This window comes from Triturus cristatus, chromosome 9 (assembly GCF_964204655.1).
Source record: "Triturus cristatus chromosome 9, aTriCri1.1, whole genome shotgun sequence".
In the NCBI taxonomy this organism is placed as follows: domain Eukaryota; kingdom Metazoa; phylum Chordata; class Amphibia; order Caudata; family Salamandridae; genus Triturus; species Triturus cristatus.
In genome coordinates, this window is record NC_140592.1 from 677862455 (window position 1) to 677885261 (window position 22807).

Here is a 22807-nt window from a genome sequence, read left to right on the forward strand (position 1 = left end):
AAATGTTGACATTTTCGCGCTCTCCACGGAACGCGAAAATGTCAAATTATCGCAATTTCCGCGAGCGGAATGGATTTTTAGCCCAGGCCTAAATGGAACCCACTATTCTTCTTTGACATTGTTGGTTGATTGAATCCTTAAGTGAAGATTGACAAAAAAGAAGTATCCATTTATTGTATCCATTTATGTAAAACAATAAAGTAGCCAACATGTGTTATTCTCAGGTTTACAGCATGCCCTGGAGTATTTGGAACGCTGAAATATTGAAAGGTACAGAAAGGTTACATAACAAGCATTGGCAAAGTCAATAGGTCACAGCAATCCGAGAGCTATAGGTGTTGTCTATGTTTTTTAGCCATGCTGAATAGCAGCACGGCTACAATTTTACTGTAGTAAATTGCATCAACTGTCCAAATGACGTATTCTCACAGAATTCTGTATTCTTCAATATTTAGGGAAATATCGCGAATTCAAAAGGTTCACCAAAAGTTTTAAAAGGATGTGCCATAAATGCATAATGTACTTGTATTGTTGTAATGTAAACTTAAAAACATGGCTTTATTATGAAATTCCTTCAAATGTATGGTTGTTTTGAAAATAATCTAAATTAGGATCTCTATTTAAAATAAAAAACAACAAATAGGATAAAAAATATATAATACAATGAAAAAAATCTAGATAGCTAGATCTCATTACTTTGTACTTGCACTACATTTAAAAACTTGGGTATTTTAATCAAAGTCTATTAAACTATGCTGAGGTATTATTGATATGAAAGCAGAATTCTGAAATTTTATTGCGGTTATAAGAGGTACGGAGCAAGATGTTTACAGAGTCTTTGCAATCCAAAGCTGGCACAAACTAGTAAATTTTGTGAATGTAAAAGCCCAAATCATAGGGCACTAGAGTGGCATAGCAAGTCACAGCTTTCTGTGTCTCCCACATTTTAATTGATTGTGAATCACATTCATAAGAGAGCAGTAGCCACCCCAGCTTCTTCTGCATGCCAAACCCACTCCCCACTTTGCAACTCACATAGAACTGTAACAACTGTATGACAACATCAGCAGTCGCAAATGATTGTCAGTGAGTACTTGTTATCAACTTTTTAAATGAAAGTGTACATAAGGGACAGCTTCCACTGTGCAAATAGTAGCTGTGGGCACGTTATGGAGTAGGTGCTGCACCAAAATTCCTTTTGTAATGGGTCAACTCTTTTTGTTATTGCAATGATGGCAATTTGCAAATGTAAATGAAGAGGCGTGGATGCGTTGTCCTTTGCAGTTCTCCATCTCTGCATTTGCAGCCATTCGCAATGATACACCCTGGAAATCCTGCCTCGTGAATATTAATGGAAGATGGTATTTCCTAATCCCTGCAAAATGACTTTTTGCGCCGTGATCGGTTAGTACTTGCAGGCATAGCGCAAGCCACAGCGTCCGCAACCCAACATGTCCATTTATGCATCTGACTCAAGGTGTTTGGCAAAGCACTGCCAACAAGTACCAAAATATTTTTCTCCCTATCGGAGGACGTGAACAGGAATTACACATGAAGAACAGTTATTTTTGAAGTACAGTTAGATGCATATCTATCCATGTGTAATTGTGAATGTAAGAATTTGTAATTTTAGAGGCGTTAAAGACCAATTATTATCCCCACTTTGTTTTTGGACACGTGAAAACAAATGCCAGTTTTTAAACGTGGATATTTGTGTGGCTATACTGTATGACAATACCTATATGACAAACAGGATATCAACTCCTGAAAGAAGGTGCATGCACAAATCTAAAACATGCAAATAAAGAATTCAACCAGTGTTTGAGGAAAGAGAGAAGAATCAGAGCAAGAAAACAACACATACAGGCAACAAGAAAGGAGTGAGGAAAAGATAAAACACAAGGAGTTGACCGAAAAACATAGACGCACTTAAAAAACAAGCAATGACTGCTTCACACTGTCCAGTCATGAAAAGAGAAAGAGGACTGATCTAGAGAGGCAAAGAATGAAAGAAAGGAACAATGTGGGACTCAGAGGGGAGGAGTTGGAAAGAGCATCTGACAACAATAACAAGCAATGGTTGGTGAGGGGGCAAGCAGAGATGAGGGAGGGGTGTGGGGGGACGAGTCAAGCAGTGAAGCGGGGCAGGGTCTGGGAGACAGAACATGCACCCTCGGTAAACCACGTCTGACATTTGATCTCGGTCTTTGAATGCACAGCAAATGTGATCATATAAGTACAAGATTTACAGCCAGTGTACAGAAATGGCACTCGGAGCGAGTGAAAGCACGAGTCCTCGTGTGAGGTGCTAAAAATCAATAAAAAAAGTAGTTCCTTAAACAGTTGCTAAAATGGGAGCTGTCGATGGATAGTGGTAACAGGTCCATGCTCTCGGGGAGGGCTAAACACATGAAGAGGCATGACACATGTGTGCCATGGACAAATGGGGAAAATGAATAGGAGAGCGGCGATGGAGACAGAAAATGGGAAGGCAATGGACAGGCTGAAGCCCATAAAGTATATACAACATGTCTCTTTGAGACAGTGCATGCGCTGTCTAGCTGAGACTTAAACAAAAAAAGGCACAAATATCTGCTTGTTAGATTGTATATTAGAATATAATAAAAAAAGTTGATACCCAGTAACACCACTTCTTGATTCTATGATGTCCGTTCTGTATACTCTAAATGTACTAGAAAGAGAGCATTGTGAAGATCAGTTTGATCTACTTTACACTCAAGTAGGAAAACCCATCTATGGATATTTAGAATAAGTTATTCTGCTAACTGTTAATGTATTTTTTAGTGGCTGCTGGGACAAGAATGTCCCCTACATGCTGTTTAGAGTCTGCACCCTACTTTGAGTTGCCAAATTACAAGTCTCTGTGGCGTTTCGACTCACTCTTTGACCTCAGCACACACGACCACCATGCATGCATGGCGAAGACCTCTTTAGCTTAATGAAATTCAAGATCCAGAGCAGGGCTCTGTGGTTTGGTGCAGTGCACCAAGCATTTCTACCTTACAAATTGGGACTATTATCCCCATGCCAGTTTAGATGTGATCAATATTTGTGTGTTTTTGAATCATATTTTCAGAGCAGGCTTTTTCCTGTTTTCTGTACTTCGGTCTGCCTAATCTCATGCAGATGGGCCCCTTGCTAAATCCTGCATATCTGGATAGCGCAAGTATGTAGTGTAGGTGGGTGATAGTATATGCCTCAACTGTGCTAACTAAATAGAAGAGAGGGCAGTGGAATCCATCGTGGATTGCCATTGAAAGCATGCTTTATGTATTGTACAAGATAGAGCACTGTATACTGCTAGTATTCCTTTCGATTTTGTTCAGCATCATACTCTGAAATGTGGGAACGATGAAGACAGGGCTCCCTTGAGAAATGTCAAAGACATCTATCGTTGTGTCCTGTCTTTTATTCTCTATGGAGCACTCCAATTATATGAGATGGAGAATGCGAAGAGTTTTGAGATAGCAGTCTCCTCTGAAGTTCACGTTTAGCCTTTTGACTGGGCCTACCCTTTTTGTTCCCCCAGAGGTTTTACTCTCAAAAGGCTGATGGGTGGCAAGTATGAAAGCTTTTTGCCTCTTTGTGTTCATGTTGTGGGGTTCACTCAATGGAAAATCCCAGCACTACCCCCTTCTGCCTGCCATCAGCTGGAGACAAAGGGAGAGCAGCTTTGGATGAAGAGAGCTACAAAAACTGAAGGAACTGCCACATACTGATTACATGACAGTACATGTGGAATATACAAACCATGGTTGAGAAAGTAGTACAATAGAAGAAATTAAATGTCCAACCATTGTTCCAGATCTTTTCACTAACCAGTGTAGTGAGACCCTGCAGGAAGTTGGAGAAATAGTCTGAGATCCAGGACTGGTGGCCTTGATAAACAACACCCACTGCAAAGAGCGCATACATCTGATGCTTAAGAATAAGAAAATTCAGTTTTTTATGACTTGTTTGTTCCACAAGATTTTGTGTAAGCCCCAATCCTGATAGGGCCGTCTGGCAAACACCGGATTACAAAGACAAGTACATTTCACTGTATATGGGATACCTAATGTATTAATACAAAAAAGTATGATATACATGTTGGACACATATCAATGTTTTTTTGGTTGTTAAATATTCAGTAGCTCGTATTTACTAAGAGCCAAAGTCTGTAAGAGTCATGTCATTGTATAAATATAAGCTCTGAAGATGCAACAGTTTTCATCAAACAAAGTGTAAAGTGTCCTTGTGGTCTTGAGTGGTATATATGTAAAAAATGAAAACGTTTTTGTTTATTGTTTTGATCTCCATGCTTTAATGATGTACAATTGTACAAACTCTATGTGATCTCAAATGCAAGAAAGCTTGGTATAATAGTGGGAGGTACTTTATACAAATAAACATTTCCAATAAAAGTTGGAACAGAGTTGTGCGGAAATATTACGTAACCAACCCTAAATATTTTGGATGTATCTATGGTGTATCACCTTGTTTGTTTTTTTAGAAACTTGGCATTTTCTTGTCCCAACCATTTGGTGCCTGCGGCATGTATCCTTGGTCACAAGACTAGGTGTAGCTGGCAGTGGGTCTTTGTGTATTAATTCAAGACTGTAAGACAAATGGGGAATAGGTATTGGCAAGATGGGCCATCTCTTACTTGATAGGGGGTGGATCTGTTACCTACAACACTTGTATATCATAAAGGCTCTACCTCAGCACACTCACAAAGGGCTTCATACTAGTCTTTTGTGCCCCGAGACAAGCTGGGTGGGTCCAGTGCAGGAAGGCAAGAAATTCCAGACCCCTCTGTAGGTGGCAGACTCAATGTTTCTCCCTACTTCAAAGTGGGCACCAGGTGTCAATACTGGACCCTCAGACCCAACTCTTCATACACCTCAAGACCTGTAGAAGACTCAGAAGGACTGCTGTGCTGCTCTGATGCAAGAAGGACTGCTATTTTGTTGGCCTGCTGCCTGAGTGAGAAGGACTGGACCCAGAACCACCTGAGGGACACCAAGGGCTTGTTGCCTGGCCTCCTGATGAGACACTAAGGGACAGAAAAGGCTCCAACTACCTTTAACCCTGCACCTGGACTCTGCCTGTTGAGAGTACTACCCGCCTGGTGTTGCCGCCCCAGTCCTAGACCCCTGAAGTTGCTCTGCCCGCCCAGATGCGGTCCAAGCAGAATTGACGCAATGCGATGCATCACCTCACAGCTTCACATAGGAAACAAAGCATGAGTGACGCATCCCTGACGCAGGAACTCACAGCTCCTCAGAACTGCTGTTGCGCAATGCATTCTCAACACAGGACCTCGCATCGCAGACCTTCAGCTCCTAGAAACTGCTGCTGCGTGATGCATCTTCAATGCAGGACCACTTATCACAGGCCTACGAGTCCTCGAAACTGCTGCTACGCGACGCATCTTCAACGTAGCCTCACAATGCTATGCAACCAGGAATTAAGGTACTTTGTTTAGTAGGTCTAACTGGTCCCTGTTTCCAGCCCACACTCGTTCATGATCAGCCTGAACTTATGACTTTATCCCAGTCCGGTGTGATCAGATAACCACAGTTGGCATTTTATATTTATAAACACTATGTCTATCTAAATCTTTAAAATTGGATATCTCTGGTTCCATTGACTGGATTTGTGTTGTTTTGGTGTCAAATATTTGTTTCTAAATTGGTGTGGAGTTTTTCTTGTGTTGTGTTTTTACTTTATTACTGTTTGTGTGCTGCATAAATGCTTTATAGTTGCCTCTAAGTTAAGCCCAATTGTTTTTGTGCCAAGCTATAAGAGGGTTAAGCCCAGATTAATTTGGGGTCTGCTTGTTTTCCACCCTGACAAGAAATTTGGTTGCTGTTTGATTAAGGTTTCACCACACTCAATCATAAACAAATCACCTCCAGACTGTATTCAAAGTTCTGCATTGGATGCTACATTTGTGGTGTATCTTCCATTTTCATATTTCTTGGGATATTCATCCCACCCAGCAAAAACAGCACAAACAGGAGATGATGGAAATCACAGTCTTGGATGGACAACTGGAATGCTGCTGCAAGGCTTTTGGCTACTTGTTGTGAGTGATCACTTGTGGGATCTCTGTATATGCACACACCATTAAGGGACTCCCTTTTTATATGGTCTAAATGCTCTCACCAAATGCAGTTTAGAATATTTCCCCCTTTTAATGCAAAAAGCAGCAACTTTACGTTCCATCTGTCATCATCAGACGGTGTCAGTTGAACAAATCATGTTTTATCTTGTTGCTTATTGTGCCAAATATATTCAGGCAAGCCAATATCCTATCAGAGGCCTGACAATGCACTGCAAGCCCAACATGCAGTAACTACTTATAGTCCAGTGCTGGCGTTGTAGTTCTCCAATTACTTATGTAGTCTCTCTAGTGAATATAGGGCCTGTCGGTCAAATCTAATTTCTTTCTTGTTGATTATCCTTCTGCTCCTAGGTTTGGACGTCGAGCAGTGCTGATCTGGTCCTACCTGCAGATGGGTGTCACTGGCACATGCGTGGCATTCTTGCCCTCGTTCGGCTGCTACTGTGCATTCCGCTTCCTGAGTGGCACTGCGATCTCTGGGATCCTCCTCAATACTCTCTCCCTGCGTGAGTTCCTTACTGGCAATTAGGTCTACCTTATCTTCCTTGCAAAATATCTCTGATCTTCACAAAGTGCACAATCTTTGCAGCCATTCTCTAGGCTCTTTCCATCTGGTATAGTGTGATATCAAGAAAAAATCTGAATTTGAAATAATTGATCAAGATTTTCAAATCCAGATGTCTGAAAAGGTTCAGAATTCCCAGAACTATAGGAAGTATAATATATCACCACATTAGGTGAGGCCTATATGAAGGAAAGTCAAGGTGAGAGGTGAAGAGATTTGTTGCATGCACTTGGTACAGGGTCAGAAGCATGCTTAGAGTTATGTTAAATGTTAGAGGTAGGTCTAGGGTTAGTGTTACAGCTTGGGTTAGATTAAGAGTGTTCCTTATAGCTGTAGTTTAGTATTTCTTCATTTTGAAATCAGTGCAGTGTCCCTCACAGCAGCAGTCCATCATCCACTGGGCCGGCAGGTCCAATCCTGCATCTTGTGCAGACGCTGCTCACATGTGTCGGCAAGGTGCCAACCACTATCTCTGTCCACAATGAGACCCACTCAGAATGCTCCAACAACCCAGTGTATTCACCAGTAGCAGGAAAAGGGCGCTCTTTTCCCCACGGGTCCCCCTCCAGTTTGTCTTGGCCACCTACGCAGTCGGCAGGTGGCAGCAACAGTCTCTGCAAGTAGCACTGGGGGGCCACCAGACCTAGGGATCCACAGCCAAATTTTCAGGCCTCAAGCAGGTACATCCTGTGCATGGCCCCTCCTCAATGGGGGCTGCAGCCGGCACCCTCTCCGTCGCGGAATCACTCTCTTTTGTGGTGCGCACTGTTTTGCTGCTACGCGTCGTCGTCTAGGAATTCACTGAAAAAACAAAGGTTAAAGTAACGTTATAGTTAGGTGAATATGTCAGTGACAAAATTGACATTTTCAAATCAAGAAATCATAGAAATTCACCAATTATTGTTAGCAGAGCTAACTAGAACTTGCTCCTCGCCATGCACTGCTTGTAACCTCACGTTACATCACTCATGACATGTTCTATGACATCCTCAATTACATCACTGATGACATTTCAAATTACATAATTGACATCATTTATGACATCACTGATGACATCAACCAATTCATGTGTTAGTTTCTTTTAAAGTTTACATAGTTTCATGTAGCTATCACATTACTCAGTACCTAATTTTGTACAGCCTGTGTCCAGATAATTAGTGTAGGTGTTTCCAAAACCCATGTCCTCCTAATGCATCATAGGTGTCTAGAGGTATTGAACACTTTCTAAATCTTTGTATTGATGAGTATCTCTGTGTGCAGATGACAGTTGACGACTTGCCTCCGGTATGTTCCATGCAATTGTTTATGATTACCTAAATTGCGAATGCATTTACCTTTGTGGGGGGGGGGGCATCAGGGGGGGCCTTAGTCCCCCTAGCACCCTTGGTATTGCATTCGTTATTTGCGATTAACAATTTTTTGATTACCAATTTGTAAATCGCAATTTGTGAATGCATTCCCATTCATTCCGATGGGCCTGTAGGCCATAGAAATGAATGGGAATTTATTCCCTAATAGCGATTCGCAATTTGCGAATCGCTATTAGGGAATGTTAAGGATTCGCAAGATTAATTGCGAATCCCTCATGCATAGCCATTTGCGATTAGCAAATAGCGAATCCTTAAAATTGGCTATTTTGTAATCGCTAAGGATTACCTTGATGCATATGCCCCTAAGTGTTCTAAGCATTCTAGAGTTTTTAGACAGAATCGTCATAGCATGACAATTAATACATAAAATAGAAGACTGTGTGCACCAGACCAACAAACCCAGAACATGTGTTTGTTTAGCTTCAAAAGATAGGTATCTGTAAAGTTATCACCACAGAATGAAGGCTGCAGAATGCATTGTCCTTAGCACCTTCAGACCTTGGTTATTTTGAGTGAATAGTCTCTCTATTTTAAAAGTTTTTGCAAAGAGTGTACACTGTTCTTAGTAGATATTTTTAAATACTCTGTGGTGTATTTCTCATGAGAATTTCACTGTCTAGAAACAGTGTGGTACAGAGTAAACTCTCTCTATAGAGTAAAGACTGTTTATAGGACCCACTTTTCTACTCATACCAACTTCATTTTTCAATGTAGGTTCGGCGACTGTGAAGGGTTTAATACAGATAACGGCTATACACAGTAGAGGGTTACTTTTGGAGCAGAAATTGAGTACCTAGAGGAACTTAGTTTTCTCTAAACAGTTGTATACAGACTGAACATACTCCTTTATAGAGTAATGTGTACAAAACAAGCTTGGATGATGTCATCAGTGATGACTCTTCTATCCCGTCTGGTCCTTCCCCTGTTCACATGCCCACATGCATACACCTTACTGCTCTCCCCAACTCTGCTCCATTCTTTTCTTCACCCGTCCGGTCTCCATCACCTGGTATTCCTTCAGCCCTTACCCTGCCATCCAGCACCCAAATTATTGCTATCTACTTTGTGTGATCCACGGCAAATATTTAGTTTCAGAGCCTCTTTTTTTCTTTATTGTTACGTATAGGAGCACTTTTTTAAATTCTTGAGTTCAAAATGGGCGCAGTACAAGCTCCTCTTATATTTGATATATTAGGTTGTAATGTTGCTCCATCTATAATAAAAATTTGGGCTATGTTCATGGTTTACATAACTACAGAATTTCCTTCAGTTCACTGATGGCATTGTTGTTGGAGGGTGAGCCATGAATGTTTCTAAAGACTATCACTTTTAATAAATGTCTGCCTATGCAGTGGTATAATCTGATATACTAAGGTGAAACGCTTCCGCATGTTAAAGTGATACCTTTTTTTTTATTTTGAAAAAATAGTACCATATTTTTACATTATGTTTGCTGCTCGATATACCTAGCCTGAAATGAAATGATTCATTTCAGGCCAATTATTTTAGGGGAGAAGGCAAATTTGGTCTGGCCAGGTCCCCATAACTCCCCATAACTCACTCCTCTTTAGCTACGGCCATGTAGCAGGTGGGACATCTGTGACACTAGACTGTCCACAGCTCGAGGTTTAGCAGTGACACTGACACCTAGTGGCTTCCTTGCAGTTTTGGAGTGGATGCCCACCAAGGGGCGGACAGTGGCAGGCACCCTGATGGGCTACAGCTTCACATTTGGACAGATGGCCCTAGCCGGAGTGGCGTACGGAATCCGTGACTGGCGATGGCTGCAGTTTGCGGTCTCTGCACCATACTTCATCTTCTTCCTCTTTTCCTGGTAAGCAGATTATCACCAGCATAGCTAGAAAGCTGCAACCCCACCCCTCAGAAAAAAGAAGTTCTGAGCTAAGTACTCTGGCCTTAATGCTGTCGCATGTGCATGCCAGTTCCTTAACACTAAGTAAATGTTCTTGCCATGCTTATACTGTGTCAGCGCCAGGAAACATCTTTTCGGATGAAGCCAGAATCACGTTGTGCCTTTACAGCGCCGACAACAGAACGAATGCGTCTTTAGCACGCATTTGTTCAGCACGCAAGTTGTAACAACGATTTAATTTAGGGGGGCACAATGGCGGAGTGGTGTTGGAATTAAAGTCCAAAACCTTCCCTGCTGTAGCGCATACTGGAGTTGTAATAGTAAATTAAACTATTCCAATATCCAGGACTCTCCTAGGGCAAGTCGTTAAAATGACTTGAGTGCAGAACAAATGCGTGCTAAACACACATTCGTTCAAATGATGGAGTTCCTAAGGCATGTGTGAAAGATGCAGGCGGAATTCTATCATACATTCGTCAGTACCTCCTGTTGTTTACTGTGACTGTTTCTCCCTACTTCAACACTTTCTTCATCTCCATTAGTATGAAAGAACTGTGCCTCTCTCTGGGTACCCCCAAAATATCTCTGTTCCCCTCTGTGCTCTAGAGCTAGGCCAGCTGACTCATTACTCCAGCACTGGGCCTCCCATGCAGCCTACCAGTGCTGTGCCTTTCCTAAGGTACTTCATTGTTGCCCCACTCCTCCTGCACTCTAGTATTTTGCCACTCCTTCAGTACTTCAGCTCTGTGCCTCTCTGCGAGCAGTTCTGCACTGGTACCACTGCTATAGCAATGCACCTTTCTCCCAGTACTCCAGAATTGTGCCTCTCCCACACCATTCTGACGCTATGTCTTCCTCAGTACTCAAGTATCTTACCTCCCGCCAAGTACCTCCGCGGAGGATCACTCCTCAGTTGTCCATCACTGTTCCTCTCCTCAGACCTCCTTCAGTGCTCCAGGACAGGGCCACTCCATTGGTATCCCTTCCTTATGACTCTCATCAGTGAGCCTTTTCTTAGTACTCTAGCATGTACCTCCCCTTAGTATTTCTGCAGTGTTCCTCTTAGCACTCCAGCACTGTACTTCTACTTTACTAATCCTGTACGGTGCTTCTTCCTCAATAAACCTGCTCCATTCCTCTAGTATTCCCACACTGCACATCTCCCTGAGTACTCTCGCTATGTGCCTCCCCATCACTTGTGCAGCAATGTGCTGTTTCCTCAGTTCTCATAGTCAGTGACTCGCCCTCAAAATTCCAGCACTGTGCCTCTCTTCCAGTACTCCTGTTCTGTGCCTTTCCCTCAGTATTCCAGCACTGTTCTACTCACCCACTGCCCTTTTTCTGTCCCTCTTTCTTAGTATTGCAGGCTGGTCTTTTCCCTCAGGACTCCTGCTCTGAGCCTCTCCCTCACTATTGCCACTCTGTGTCTCTCCCTCAGTGGTCCTTTTAAGCCTCTCCCTCACCCTTGCATCACTGTTCTGTTCACCCACTACTCCTGTTCTGTTCCTCTCCCTCAGTATACAAGTGCTGTTCATTTCCCTGATTACTCCTGTTCTCTGCCTTTCCCTAAGTATTCCAACACTGTGCCTCTTCCTTGATACTTCCGTTCTCGTCTCTCCCTCAGTATTCCGGAGCTGTTCTTTCCCCTCAGTACTCCTACGTGAGCCTCCCTCTCAGTATTCCCGCACTGTGTCTTTCCCTCAGTATTCCTATTCTGTGTCTCCCCCTTGGAATTCCAGTGATAGAATTTTCCCTCAGTACACCTGCGCTATGCCTCTCCCTCAGTACTCCTTCTCTGCGAGTCTTCGTCAGCACTCCTGCTCTGTACCTCTCCCTTAGTACTCCTACTCTGTGCCTCTCCCTCAGTACTCCTGCTCTGGGCCTCTCCCTCAGTACTCCTGCTCTCTCCCTCTTCCTCAGTACTCCTGTTTTGTGCCTCTCCCTCAGTACTCCTACTATTTCCCTTTTCCTCAGTACTCCTACTCTATGCCTTTCCCTCGGTACTCCTGCTCTATGCCACTCCCTCAGTACTGCTGCCCTGTTCTGTTCCTCTCTCCCAGTACTCCTGTTCTGCCCCTCTTTCTCCCAGTACTCCTGTTCTGCCCCTCTTTCTCCGTACTCCTGCTCTGTGCCTCTTTCTCAGTACACCTGCTCTGTGCCTCTCTACCAGTACTCCTGTTCTGCGCCCAACGGCAGTACCGGTGTGTGTTTACATTTATTGCGCTGCGCGCACGCTAGGCCTCAGACAGGTGCATGCAGGCGCTGCAGGCCCCCACCCACTACCAATGAGGGTGAGAACACAACACTGGCGACGAAGGTGGGCCCCTGCATCAATTTCAGGGATCTGAGCAGACCTGTTAACCCACGCCACCGGCCTCTGAGCAGCAGACACACCCCTCGAGCCTGGGAAGGCATTGCCTGGTGGCGCAGCACACTGAACCTGCCTGTAAAGAGCCAACAACAAATCAAGTGAGTGGAGGAACACTGTAGTCACAGCAAGCACGTGGGTGGTTTTTCGACGCCATAATGAGTGACACTGAGCAGGCCGGCCCTGCAAGGGCGCTGCCCCATCATCCCGCGTCAGGGGTCTTGCCTCCATTCAGCGAAGCCGCTGACCCCACGACAGCTGCCCCGCGATGGCAGACCTGGCTGGGCAGGCTGGAGAACTATTTCATTGGGTCAAGGGAGACGGATGGAGCGGTGAAACGCTCCCTCCTCCTACACTACGTGGGGGTAGAGGTGTACCTCCTGTTTAAACACCTGCCTAACACGGGGAACCCAGATGACTACCCGGCAGCAGTGGCGGCTCTGAATGCGCACTTTGACCCCCAAGTCAACCCAGACTATGAACACTTTAAACTACGCCAAGCGAAGCAGCGCGAAGGGGAATCTGTGGATGCTTTCCACACAAGGCTGGGAGCCCTCGCAGACACGCACCTTGTAGGGGACAGGGCCAAAGAAGAGATCTGGGTGCAACTGATACTAGGAGTCAGGAGTAAGATGCTTCGAGGGCTGATACTTCGACAACCCAACATCACGATGAACGAGATCCTGGTCCTGGCCAGAACACATGATTTGTCAGCGGAAGAGATGGACCAAGCCCTAGTCAAGGGTGCAGACAAAGGCGTAGAAGTGAAGGTAGAAAAGACGGACGCGGTGCGAGCGAAAGAAAGGCCACAGAAGCCCCGGGACCGGCGGCCCCCGGCTCAAGCTCGGCAGTGTGGATACTGCGGGTATGACGACCACCCACTCAAAGCATGCCCGGCTAGAGGGAAAATGTGCACCAACTGCGGCATCGACAACCATTTTGCGTCGGTCTGCCGGAGGAAGGCGCAGAGAAGCGGAATCAAGCGGGACAGGCCGTTGAGGAAACTAGTGAGACAGCTATCACACACGTCGCTGTGGTCACAGCCGAAGCCCAGGAGGGGGCAGATCAAGGGCTATCAAGATTCAAGCACAGAGTCCGACGATGAAGACGAAGCATACCTCGTGTCGTTCACCAAGGCCCTAAAGAGTACCAGACGACCGCAGCCACGGTGCGACATACTCATAGCCGCATCGGAAGTGAATGCCGTGATTGACACAGGCGCGTCCGTAACAGTGATGGGTGTACAGCAGTATAACCGCCTCAGACCAAAGCCTGAGCTCCGACGATCCAAGGCCAAGATATACGCCTACGGAAGTGACTCGCCGCTTCCGCTAAAAGGCAAGATGACGGTAGCGGTGCAGTCGGGACAATCAGAAATTGTCATTGACATTGACGTAATCGACCAAGAAGTAGACACATTGCTCAGCGGGCACGCCGCAGAGGATCTAGGGCTCATCACGTTCCTCCGGATGGTCCAGGACAAGCAAGTCGAAGACCTATTGGAAACATTCCAAGGCATATTCTCAGGACTAGGGAAGATCAAGAGGCCACCGATACGCCTCCACATCGACCCCGCGGTACAACCGACAGCCCTCAGGCACAGGCGAATTCCGTTCCACCTACGCCCGCTGGTAGAGGAGGAGCTCCAAAGGCTGGAGGAACAAGGAGTAATTGAGAGGGTCACCGGACCCACACCGTGGGTATCACCAATGGTGATAGCTGAGAAACCACGACAACCGGGGAAGATCCGGCTGTGCACCGATATGCGCCTCCCAAACAAAGCCATCAAACGGGAGAGGCATATCACTCCGACTATGGATGACATCGAGTCGGATCTAAACGGTGCCCGATGGTTCTCGAAACTAGATCTAAACGCGGGCTACCACCAGCTCACCCTAGCGATAGAGAGCCGGTATATTACTACATTCAGCACGCACCTAGGACTGAGACGGTACAAACGCCTAAACTTTGGGATCTCGTCGGCCGCCAAAATCTTCCAAAATGCCATTAAAGACATTTTGATCGGCCTACCTAGCGTCCTAAACGTGAGCGATGATACCCTCATCTACTCCAAGACAGTGGAAGAGCACTACAGACATGTCCGAGCCACCCTAGCAGGTCTAAAGAAGCATGGTGTCACCTTACACCGGGAAAAGTGCCAACTGTTTCAACAAACGATCGAGTTCTTCGGATACGTGTTTACTAAAGAAGACATCCAAGTGGATCCCCGGAAATCACACGCCATCAAGGTGGCTGCAGCCCCTGCGTCAGTGGCAGAAGTCCGCAGCTTCCTGGGGATGGCCACTTATTGTGGGAGGTTCATCCCAAATCTGGCCACCCTGGGCGAGCCTCTCAGGCACCTCACCAAGACAGACGTAATGTGGCAGTGGACAAACACCGAAGAGACAGCGTTTGAGGCGATCAAGAGGGCACTTCTGGACCAAACCACACTGGTCTACTTTGACCTGAGCAAAAAGACCGAAATCCTGGTGGATGCGAGTCCTGTGGGGCTAGGGGCGGTCCTGACGCAAGAGCAAGAACCGGGTCAGTGGGCAGCTCTAGCGTATGCTAGCAAGGCCCTCACGGACACAGAGAAACGATACTCCCAAATCGAGCGGGAAGCTCTGGCGATCCGATGGAGCTGCTGTCATTTCCATTTGTATGTATGCGGACACCTGTTCACAGTGGTGACTGACCATCAGCCGCTGGTACCACTATTCCGAGGGACAGCGCCGCACCCGCCCCCACGGATAGTGCAATGGGCCATTAGCCTTCAACAGTATCACCTAAGCGTAGTATATCGGCCAGGTGCTAAGAACCCAGCGGACTTCCTGTCCCGACACCCAGACAACTGTAGTAAGCCCATGCCAATGGACAGTGAAGAGGAAGCGGAAGTTCACCTAGACATGGTGGCTGCGCTGACATGTCCCCGTGCCCTAACTCTAGAGGAGGTCCAAGAGGCGGCCGACCAAGACCCAGTAATGGCCAAAGTCAAAGGCACCATCCTTGAAGGCTCATGGCAGCACTTCCTACAAACAGCAAACTCATGGTCCAACGAGAACAGAGACGACCTCCAACACATGTGGAGAGTACGCCACGAGCTGAGCGTAACCAGAGGGGGACTCATCCTAAGAGGCTCCAGAATTGTCGTCCCAGCTGCCCTCAGGACAAGAGCTACGCCGCTAGCACACAAAGGACACCAGGGGACGGAGAGAATGAAGGCCCGGATGAGAGAGAAAGTCTGGTTCCCGAGCATGGACGAGTATGTAGACGACACCGTTCGCAGCTGCCAATCATGGCAGTGAACCAGCGGAGCCCAACCACCGGCTCCCATCATAACCGAAGAGCATGGACGAAGCCCGTGGGAGAAAATCAGTGTGGACTTCGGGAGCCTGGCCGACGGGCGAGTCACGCTAATAATCATCGACAGCTACTCGAAGTACCCGATAGCGGAGGCATTGCCGTCCACCGCCTTCATGCATGTGGGACCAGCCCTGGAAAAAAGTGTTTGGGATGTTCGGATGCCCCGAGGAGCTGCGGAGTGACAATGGGCCCCCATTTCAAGGACATGAGTTTGAGGATCTCTTAAAATCACATGTCATCCGCCATCGGCGCATCACCCCGCAATGGCCCCAGGCCAACGGGGAGGTAGAGCGGTTCATGCGCACCATCAACAAAATACTGCGCATCGCCGTGTCCGAACAGGTAGACCCGGAACAAGGACTGCAGCGATTCTTGGGGGAATACCGCAGCACTCCCCATTGTTCCACCCGCCAGGCGCCCTGGGCCCTAATGTTCAACGGCACTCGCAGGGATGGACTATCAATGGCCCCAGGCTGGACAGCACCGCTGTTCAGTGAGGAGAGTGCGTGCCGGAGGCGCCAAGAACGCAATGACAGAGTCAGCAAAGCGCGAAGAGCCGTGCCTCGAGAGATCTACGTAGGAGATACGGTGGTTCTAAGAGAGCGACGGCCCGGAGGAAAGAGGCTACTGGTGGGTAGTCGACCGGCATGGGACCATGGTGATGGCGCGCCGGGGAAGAGATATAGTCACCCGGAACATATCATGGTTCAAGGTGGTGAGGAGGCCCGCTGACGACCGGGAGGCTACGGGAGTCGACGAAGACCATGATTCCGGGGCCCTCCCAGCGAGTGTACCTAGCTCCGTCCCACGGGGCAGCCCAGGGACTGATCTGGACACCACCGAGAACCCAGGCGGCGAACCAGGACAAGAGGCTGCACCAGCAACCCAAGCCCCGGCCCCTCGGGGGGCCTCAAGGTATAGGCTGAGAGAGAACCCCAGGCCCAGCAGCCGGTTGAGAGACTTTGCGTGCCAAGTAAGTGACGCCGCGAATTAGAAGCTGAACTGCCGTCAAGGACTAAGTTGGAGAGGGATGTTACAGTTAGCGCTCTAGCCTCCGGCTAGAGCGCGAGGGGGCAATACGCAAGCTGCGCTCACGTCGGCGGACGTGAGCGCGTCAATATATAATAAAGGGGCGGGCGAACAGATGGGCAGTTCGCGCCCAACGGCAGTACCGGTGTGTGTGTACATGTATTGCGCGGCGCGCGCGCTAGGTCTCAGACAGGTGCATGCAGGCGCTGCAGGCCCCCACCCACTACAAATGAGGGGGAGAACACAACATGTGCCTCTCCCTCGCTATTTCAGCCGCTACTCCTGCTCTCTCTCTCTCTCTCTCCCTCTGTTCCAGCGCAGGTCTTTTCCTTCAGTACTCCTACTCTCTGCCTCTCCCTCAGTATTCTTGTCCTGTGCCTCTCCCTCCCTGTGTCTCTCCCTCAGAACTCCTGCTCTATGCCTTTCCCTCAGCACTCCTGCTCTCTGCCTCTCCCTCAGTACTCCTGTCCTGTGCCTCTCCCTCTCTGTGTCTCTCCCTCAGAACTCCTGCTCTATGCCTTTCCCTCAGTTCCCCTGCTCTATGCCTCTCACTCAGTGCTGCTTTCCTGTTCTGTGCCTCTCCCCAGTACTCCTCCTCTGTGCCTCTCTCCCTGTACTCTTGATCTGTGCCTCTCCCTCAATATACCAGCACTGTTCAATACTCCTGCTGTGTGTCCCTCTCTCTCTCTCAGTATTCCAGAGCTAGTATTTCTCCTCAGTAGTATTCACATATAGAAATGCATGGTTGGATTGAAGGCAAAAATGAACTTGTTTACTGTACTTGCACCAACTTAGATCAGTAGCCCTGAACAGCTATGCAAGCAGAACATCGACTTTGGGGCAAGTAGTTAGTATATCATGAAGAAATACTTGAAATTCCACTTTGGTTAAGGTTTAGTTAATGTATCAGAAGCAATTTCGCTAGGTATTTGGAGTTACATATTAGTTACGACATAAAACCTAAAAAAACTTTACATTTGACAATTACTGTACTGACGCAAAGAACTCCCACCCCTTCCATGGGGTATATATTAATGTGTTTAAATATTTAAAGACTACATGCTCACAATTGCTTTATAATCTTCTTTTTGCTTTCTCAAATTTGCTTTCAAAAGCACCATTTGCCCCTCTTTTTTTCAAACTTTTCTGGGGGCGAACCTCTCCCCCCACCATTATGTTAGCTCGAGCTTGCTTGCTACACTAGCTCAGGAAGTAAAACTCATCCACAAAATGTAACTCACCATTCTTTCAAATGTCTCCAGCCACCACTGCTCAGCAGGGCTGGACTGGGAACAGCAACCAGCCATGGCAGATTATTGCTCGACCGGCCCTGGGAGCGGGGGAAGGGCGGCAGGGGTTGCTAGCAAGAAGCACTGCTCCTGCTTTTGTTACAGGGGCCAATATAAAACCGGCCGCCAGTGACAAAACTGGCAACCCACGGGCACAAAACCGGTCCCCACACTCCAGTCCACCAGGGAAATGCCCAGTGCCCGCTACTGCCAGTTCGGCCCTGCTGCTCAGTATCCCTGCTCTGCATTTCTCCCTCAGCATTCCAGTGCTGTGCCTCTTCCTCATAATTCCTGCTCTGTGCCTTCCCTCAGTATTCCAATGCCGCTATTTTACCTCAGTAGTCCTGATCTGGGCTCTCCCTCATTATTTCCACACTGTGCCTTTCCCTCAGTATTTGCGCTCTGTGCTTCTCACTCAGGATTTCAGGATACAGTATTGCTGTATTGTCATTCTTGTCTTTCCCCTGCATGCTCCAGGCTTTTGCCCGAATCTGCTCGATGGTTGATACTGCATGGCAAACCCAAGGCTGCCCTCAGGAACCTTCAGACAGTGGCATGGGTGAACAGGAGGATATTAGCAGGAAGCACCCTCACCTCGGAGGTAGGACTTTCAACACTATCAATGCTTGTCTTCTTATGGTTTTGTAAAGCTCTTTTGTTGGGGAAGCAGCTGAGCCCTGGCCAATCTACAAAAAATAAATTGTGTAAGAGAAAACATATGTTTTTGTTTAGAAAGCATACATCCCCATAGCAGGCCTTAGCACCAAAGGGAACAACTTTGGGCCCTATTACGATGTTGGGCAGAGTTTTCTCCGTCAACATCGTCTTGGTCAAGGGAAGCATTCCGCAACACACATAGAAAGAGGAAAATGGCTCTAAGGATTTTTTGTGCGCGAAGGTGACATTTCCTTCACAAAAACAATCCTGCTTGCAGCGCAGGCACCCTTTCGCTATGATGCAAGGGTGCCTGCATTGGTGGTAGGAAGCACACAGTGCTTCAGCTCCGAGAGAGAGCCCTGACCACCTTGCCCCCCAACATGGGGATGTGTAGGCAGAGGCCTAAAATCAATGGAACTGAGGTTGAGGCTTTGAGGGATAACGGGGCCAGTATGACTATGCTCACAGAGAAACTGTTTCTCCAGGGCAGGTCATATCTGGCATGGCTCACCTGGGCATCAGGTTGGGCATGTGCTCAGAATCCTTCTCTCCTCCCTCATCTATGACCATCAACTTGGTCATGTCTGCCCTGTCTTGGTGGGGTTACAACCTATCACCAACTCACCCTTATTCACTAGGATTGGATAGGGCCCAGTCCACTTGTCCTGAGGGGCCCTAGGATCCACAGGCTCCAACACCCACACGATTTGTCCTGGAGTGTAGTCAGGCATGGTAGCCTTTTGGTCATATCGGTGCTTCGTGAGCTCCTGGCTGGCCTCCAGTATTTTGCTTGCCTTGTACATGTACTCTGCCATGTAAGATCTCAGGCCTAGCCCATATTCTAGCACATTGCCCTTGGCTTCTTAAAGAGGCTTTTCCCAAACTCTCTTACCAGGCACAATGGCACTCTTACAGGGTAGTCAAATAACAACTCAAGGGGGCTAAAGCCAACACCTTTCTGTGGGACCTCCCTGCAGGCAAATAGTAGGCATGGGAGGAGAACGTCCCATCTCTTCCTGAGTTTACCAGTCAAACCACTGATCATGCCCTTCAGGGTCCTATTGAGCCTTTCCACCAGACCATTTGTCGGGGATGATTATGGCGTGGTGAACTTGTAGGTTACTACGCATTCTAATGGACAGAAGAGACAATTTACACAGAAAGAACCGTAGGCCATGCAGCCATGCAGTGACCAGGTAAAAAAAGTCTGTCCTGCAACTAGAAATTCATACGGCCACCATTGTTACTTAAAGCCCGGTATGCAGACAGTAGTCACCCTCCCAAAGGACGACCAGGGATGTAGCTTTCATTGGTGCAGCAGGTGCAGTGGCCCCAGGCCCTAGAGACCTGAGTGACTAATGAAACTCTGATTCTTGCTTTATTTTCCAGTTCAAAGAGCGGCCAGGGGGTCCATTTCCTTCCCTGCAATAGGGCCCTTGACACATGGGCTCTTACGCCACTGAGGAAGACACAACTTGAGAGGATCTTCAGACCACAGGGCCACTCTCTGAGTCTTAGTACATTGCTCAGGGGTTCTCAGTCTAGAAATGATGCTTATATTTGCTTATACCATAATAAAAATGCAATTTTTTATAGATAATGACTTACAAGCTCACTTAGAGCAGAAGCTCATGTCCGCAAAAATGATGTGAACATTCCCGGTACAATAGAAGGGATCTGTGCCCTCATAATGGCTATGCACATAACCTATAGGATAACTTTTCCTTTTCTCTCCTGCCAAGATGGTGAAATCTCACATGCAGACTGAGATAATGGCAATGAGATCGTCGCATTCGTTGGTGGACCTCATACGCACGCCAGCCGTGCGCAGGATCTCCTGCCTCTTGGCCGTGCTCTGGTAGGTGAACTGTGATCTCAGAAATTCTTTTAAAAAATAAATATTTCTTGTTCTGCTTACACTTTTCTGAATCATATTTGCTGAGTTTAGTTATGTTACTCTAGGTTTCCATAAGAGGTGTACTCCATGTGACGGCCTTTGAGTGTTGCTCTGATTTGGGCCTATGAACAAGTGGCTAGGCTCATCTAAGGGGCACCATTTTCTGACATTTAACACTTCTGTTCTAAATTCAGCAATGACTACCAGTTGTAATGAGGCAAATGCCAGATCTCAACAGTGACACCTAGCAGCCAGTTAGGATAAGATGCTGTATGTGGTAGTTTTAGGGACCAACAGCTACACAGCACACAGAGTACATTTTCAGTGGTCCTGAACGGGGTAAATAAACACTGATTGCAATTCTTTGTGAATCACAGTTAGGAAATCTCAATTTTTAATGTACAAAAAATGTATAAGTTCTTAACAGCGATTTCTAATGGGGTTGCAACAGACCTACCTCATGAATATTAAAGCGTTAGGTCGCAATTTGTGACCCATTAGTCATTACTGCCATCACAGGGATGGTGGCCTGCTGGGGTCAGCAGACCACCATGTCTGTGATCACTATTTAATAAGGCAATCTTTTTTCTTTCAAATGCAGCTAATTTTTCTTAAAAGAAAAAGGGAAGCGTTTCATATAATAAAATGAAATGTTACATTTTCATTTTTAGGTCTCGCCTTGCTATTGCGTAAGCGATTGCAAAGCGAGACTATAGAATACGGGTTTCAAAAGTGCTCCCAAAAAGCGGATTGCATGGCTAGCACGCGCACAATCACGCGCATCGTGCCGCCATGCAATCCGCCTTTTGGGAGCACTTCAAAGGGTCCACTCCCCCGCCCCCAAGCGCGCGCGCCACGCTCCGCCGGGCTTGTTTTTAAACGTAAACAAAACAGCTGCTGCTTGTTAATTAGTGCAGCGCGCGCGGCGTGCACCACTCTCTCCCCCACCTTACTGGCCCCTCACTCGGTGCCTTGCCAGGCACTTGGCGTGGTCACTGCTTCTTAAATGGTTAAATTGGAACTTTGTCTTTGATGTTCCGACTGCAAAGGGTGACGAGCAACAAACGTAGTAATACCTCGCACCAACATCGTTAGGCCACAGAGCTTCACTTTCTACTGTGTGGAAGTGCGATAAAAAGAGCGAGCCGGTTAGTGTTTCAAATATCTTTGAATCCAGGAGCCAGCTTCTACGTTTATCCGCCGAATGTTAATGCTGAGTTAGTGGGTGTAAAATATGAATGGCGCTTTTTAAATTGTAAATTGTACTTTTGAGACACCCTAAATTCCCTTTTTCATGTACGTGTGTTCTAAATTTCCTAAACATTTCACCTCCTATTAGCATGAGCTGCTGCGTGGAATTTTAATTGAAACCTGGTGTGTCTGCCGGGAGAGTTTCGTTCAGATCCTAAAAACTTTGGCAGTGGGTGTTTTATCTTCCATTTGAAATCACAGTGGATTTTCGTGTAAAGTGTGCTCAGCCCGTACCTGACACATTGATTGAAAGCAGCTCCCCATGATCATTTGTTTCCCTAGTGTTCCTGCGGTGATATGGCCAGGAAGTTATAAGGCATCTGAGACCGTTTTCTTTCCCTGTTGGGCGAGCAACGGAACTAAACTGACAGCAGGCTGATGCTCGTCTCGGAAATCATGCACGATGACATCCGCACCTCCAGGCAACTACAACCCTCTTTACTCGCTGCTGCTTTTTCACAACTCCCCCCTCCCCCCCTGCTTATCAGCTCACACAAGACGCACACCTCATGCTCATTCAATGCACACCCAACCTCCGTTACCACCATCGTTCCCTGCTGACTGGCCACAAGTGCCAGTGACTGCTGTTTCCTGAAATTTGCACAGATTGTTACCCAGCTGCGACGTGTGTACTGTTCAGTCCTTAGTTTATTATAAATAAATACTTGCAGTTTTTCTAGGGGGCCAGTTAAGCCAGATTTACATAATACCAAGGCTGCTTTAATGGTCATTCCACTAGGAGCCTCTTTTTTTTTTCCTCCACTCTACATTTCAAATATCAGTTTTGAAGGTTCTTTTTCAACCCTACTTTCACCATTATGCCATTGCCTTGCTCTGTTTCTCCTTCATTGGCTCTTTCCATCTCTAGACCTAGGTCAAACTCTGAAGATGAACATGTTTTCTTGGTTATATATAAAGTAACAAAAATGCTTAGAACACATTTGGAATGCGCGCCCCGCCAAGCGCGCGCACCACGCTCCGCCGGGCTTCTTGTGTGCTTCACGAAAGATATGTA

General features: G+C 46.9%; 1 protein-coding gene across 1 annotated transcript in view; it reads left to right on the forward strand.

The window, feature by feature from the left end:
* Nucleotides 1-22807, forward strand: part of LOC146798483 (solute carrier family 22 member 20-like) — a 141971-nt gene that overhangs the window by 79707 nt on the left and 39457 nt on the right. The window contains exons 4-7 of the mRNA XM_085625755.1: nucleotides 6482-6636; nucleotides 9731-9899; nucleotides 18465-18588; nucleotides 20387-20502. Coding sequence (XP_085481881.1) covers nucleotides 6482-6636; nucleotides 9731-9899; nucleotides 18465-18588; nucleotides 20387-20502 — 564 coding nt within the window. The remainder of the gene's footprint in view (nucleotides 1-6481; nucleotides 6637-9730; nucleotides 9900-18464; nucleotides 18589-20386; nucleotides 20503-22807) is intronic.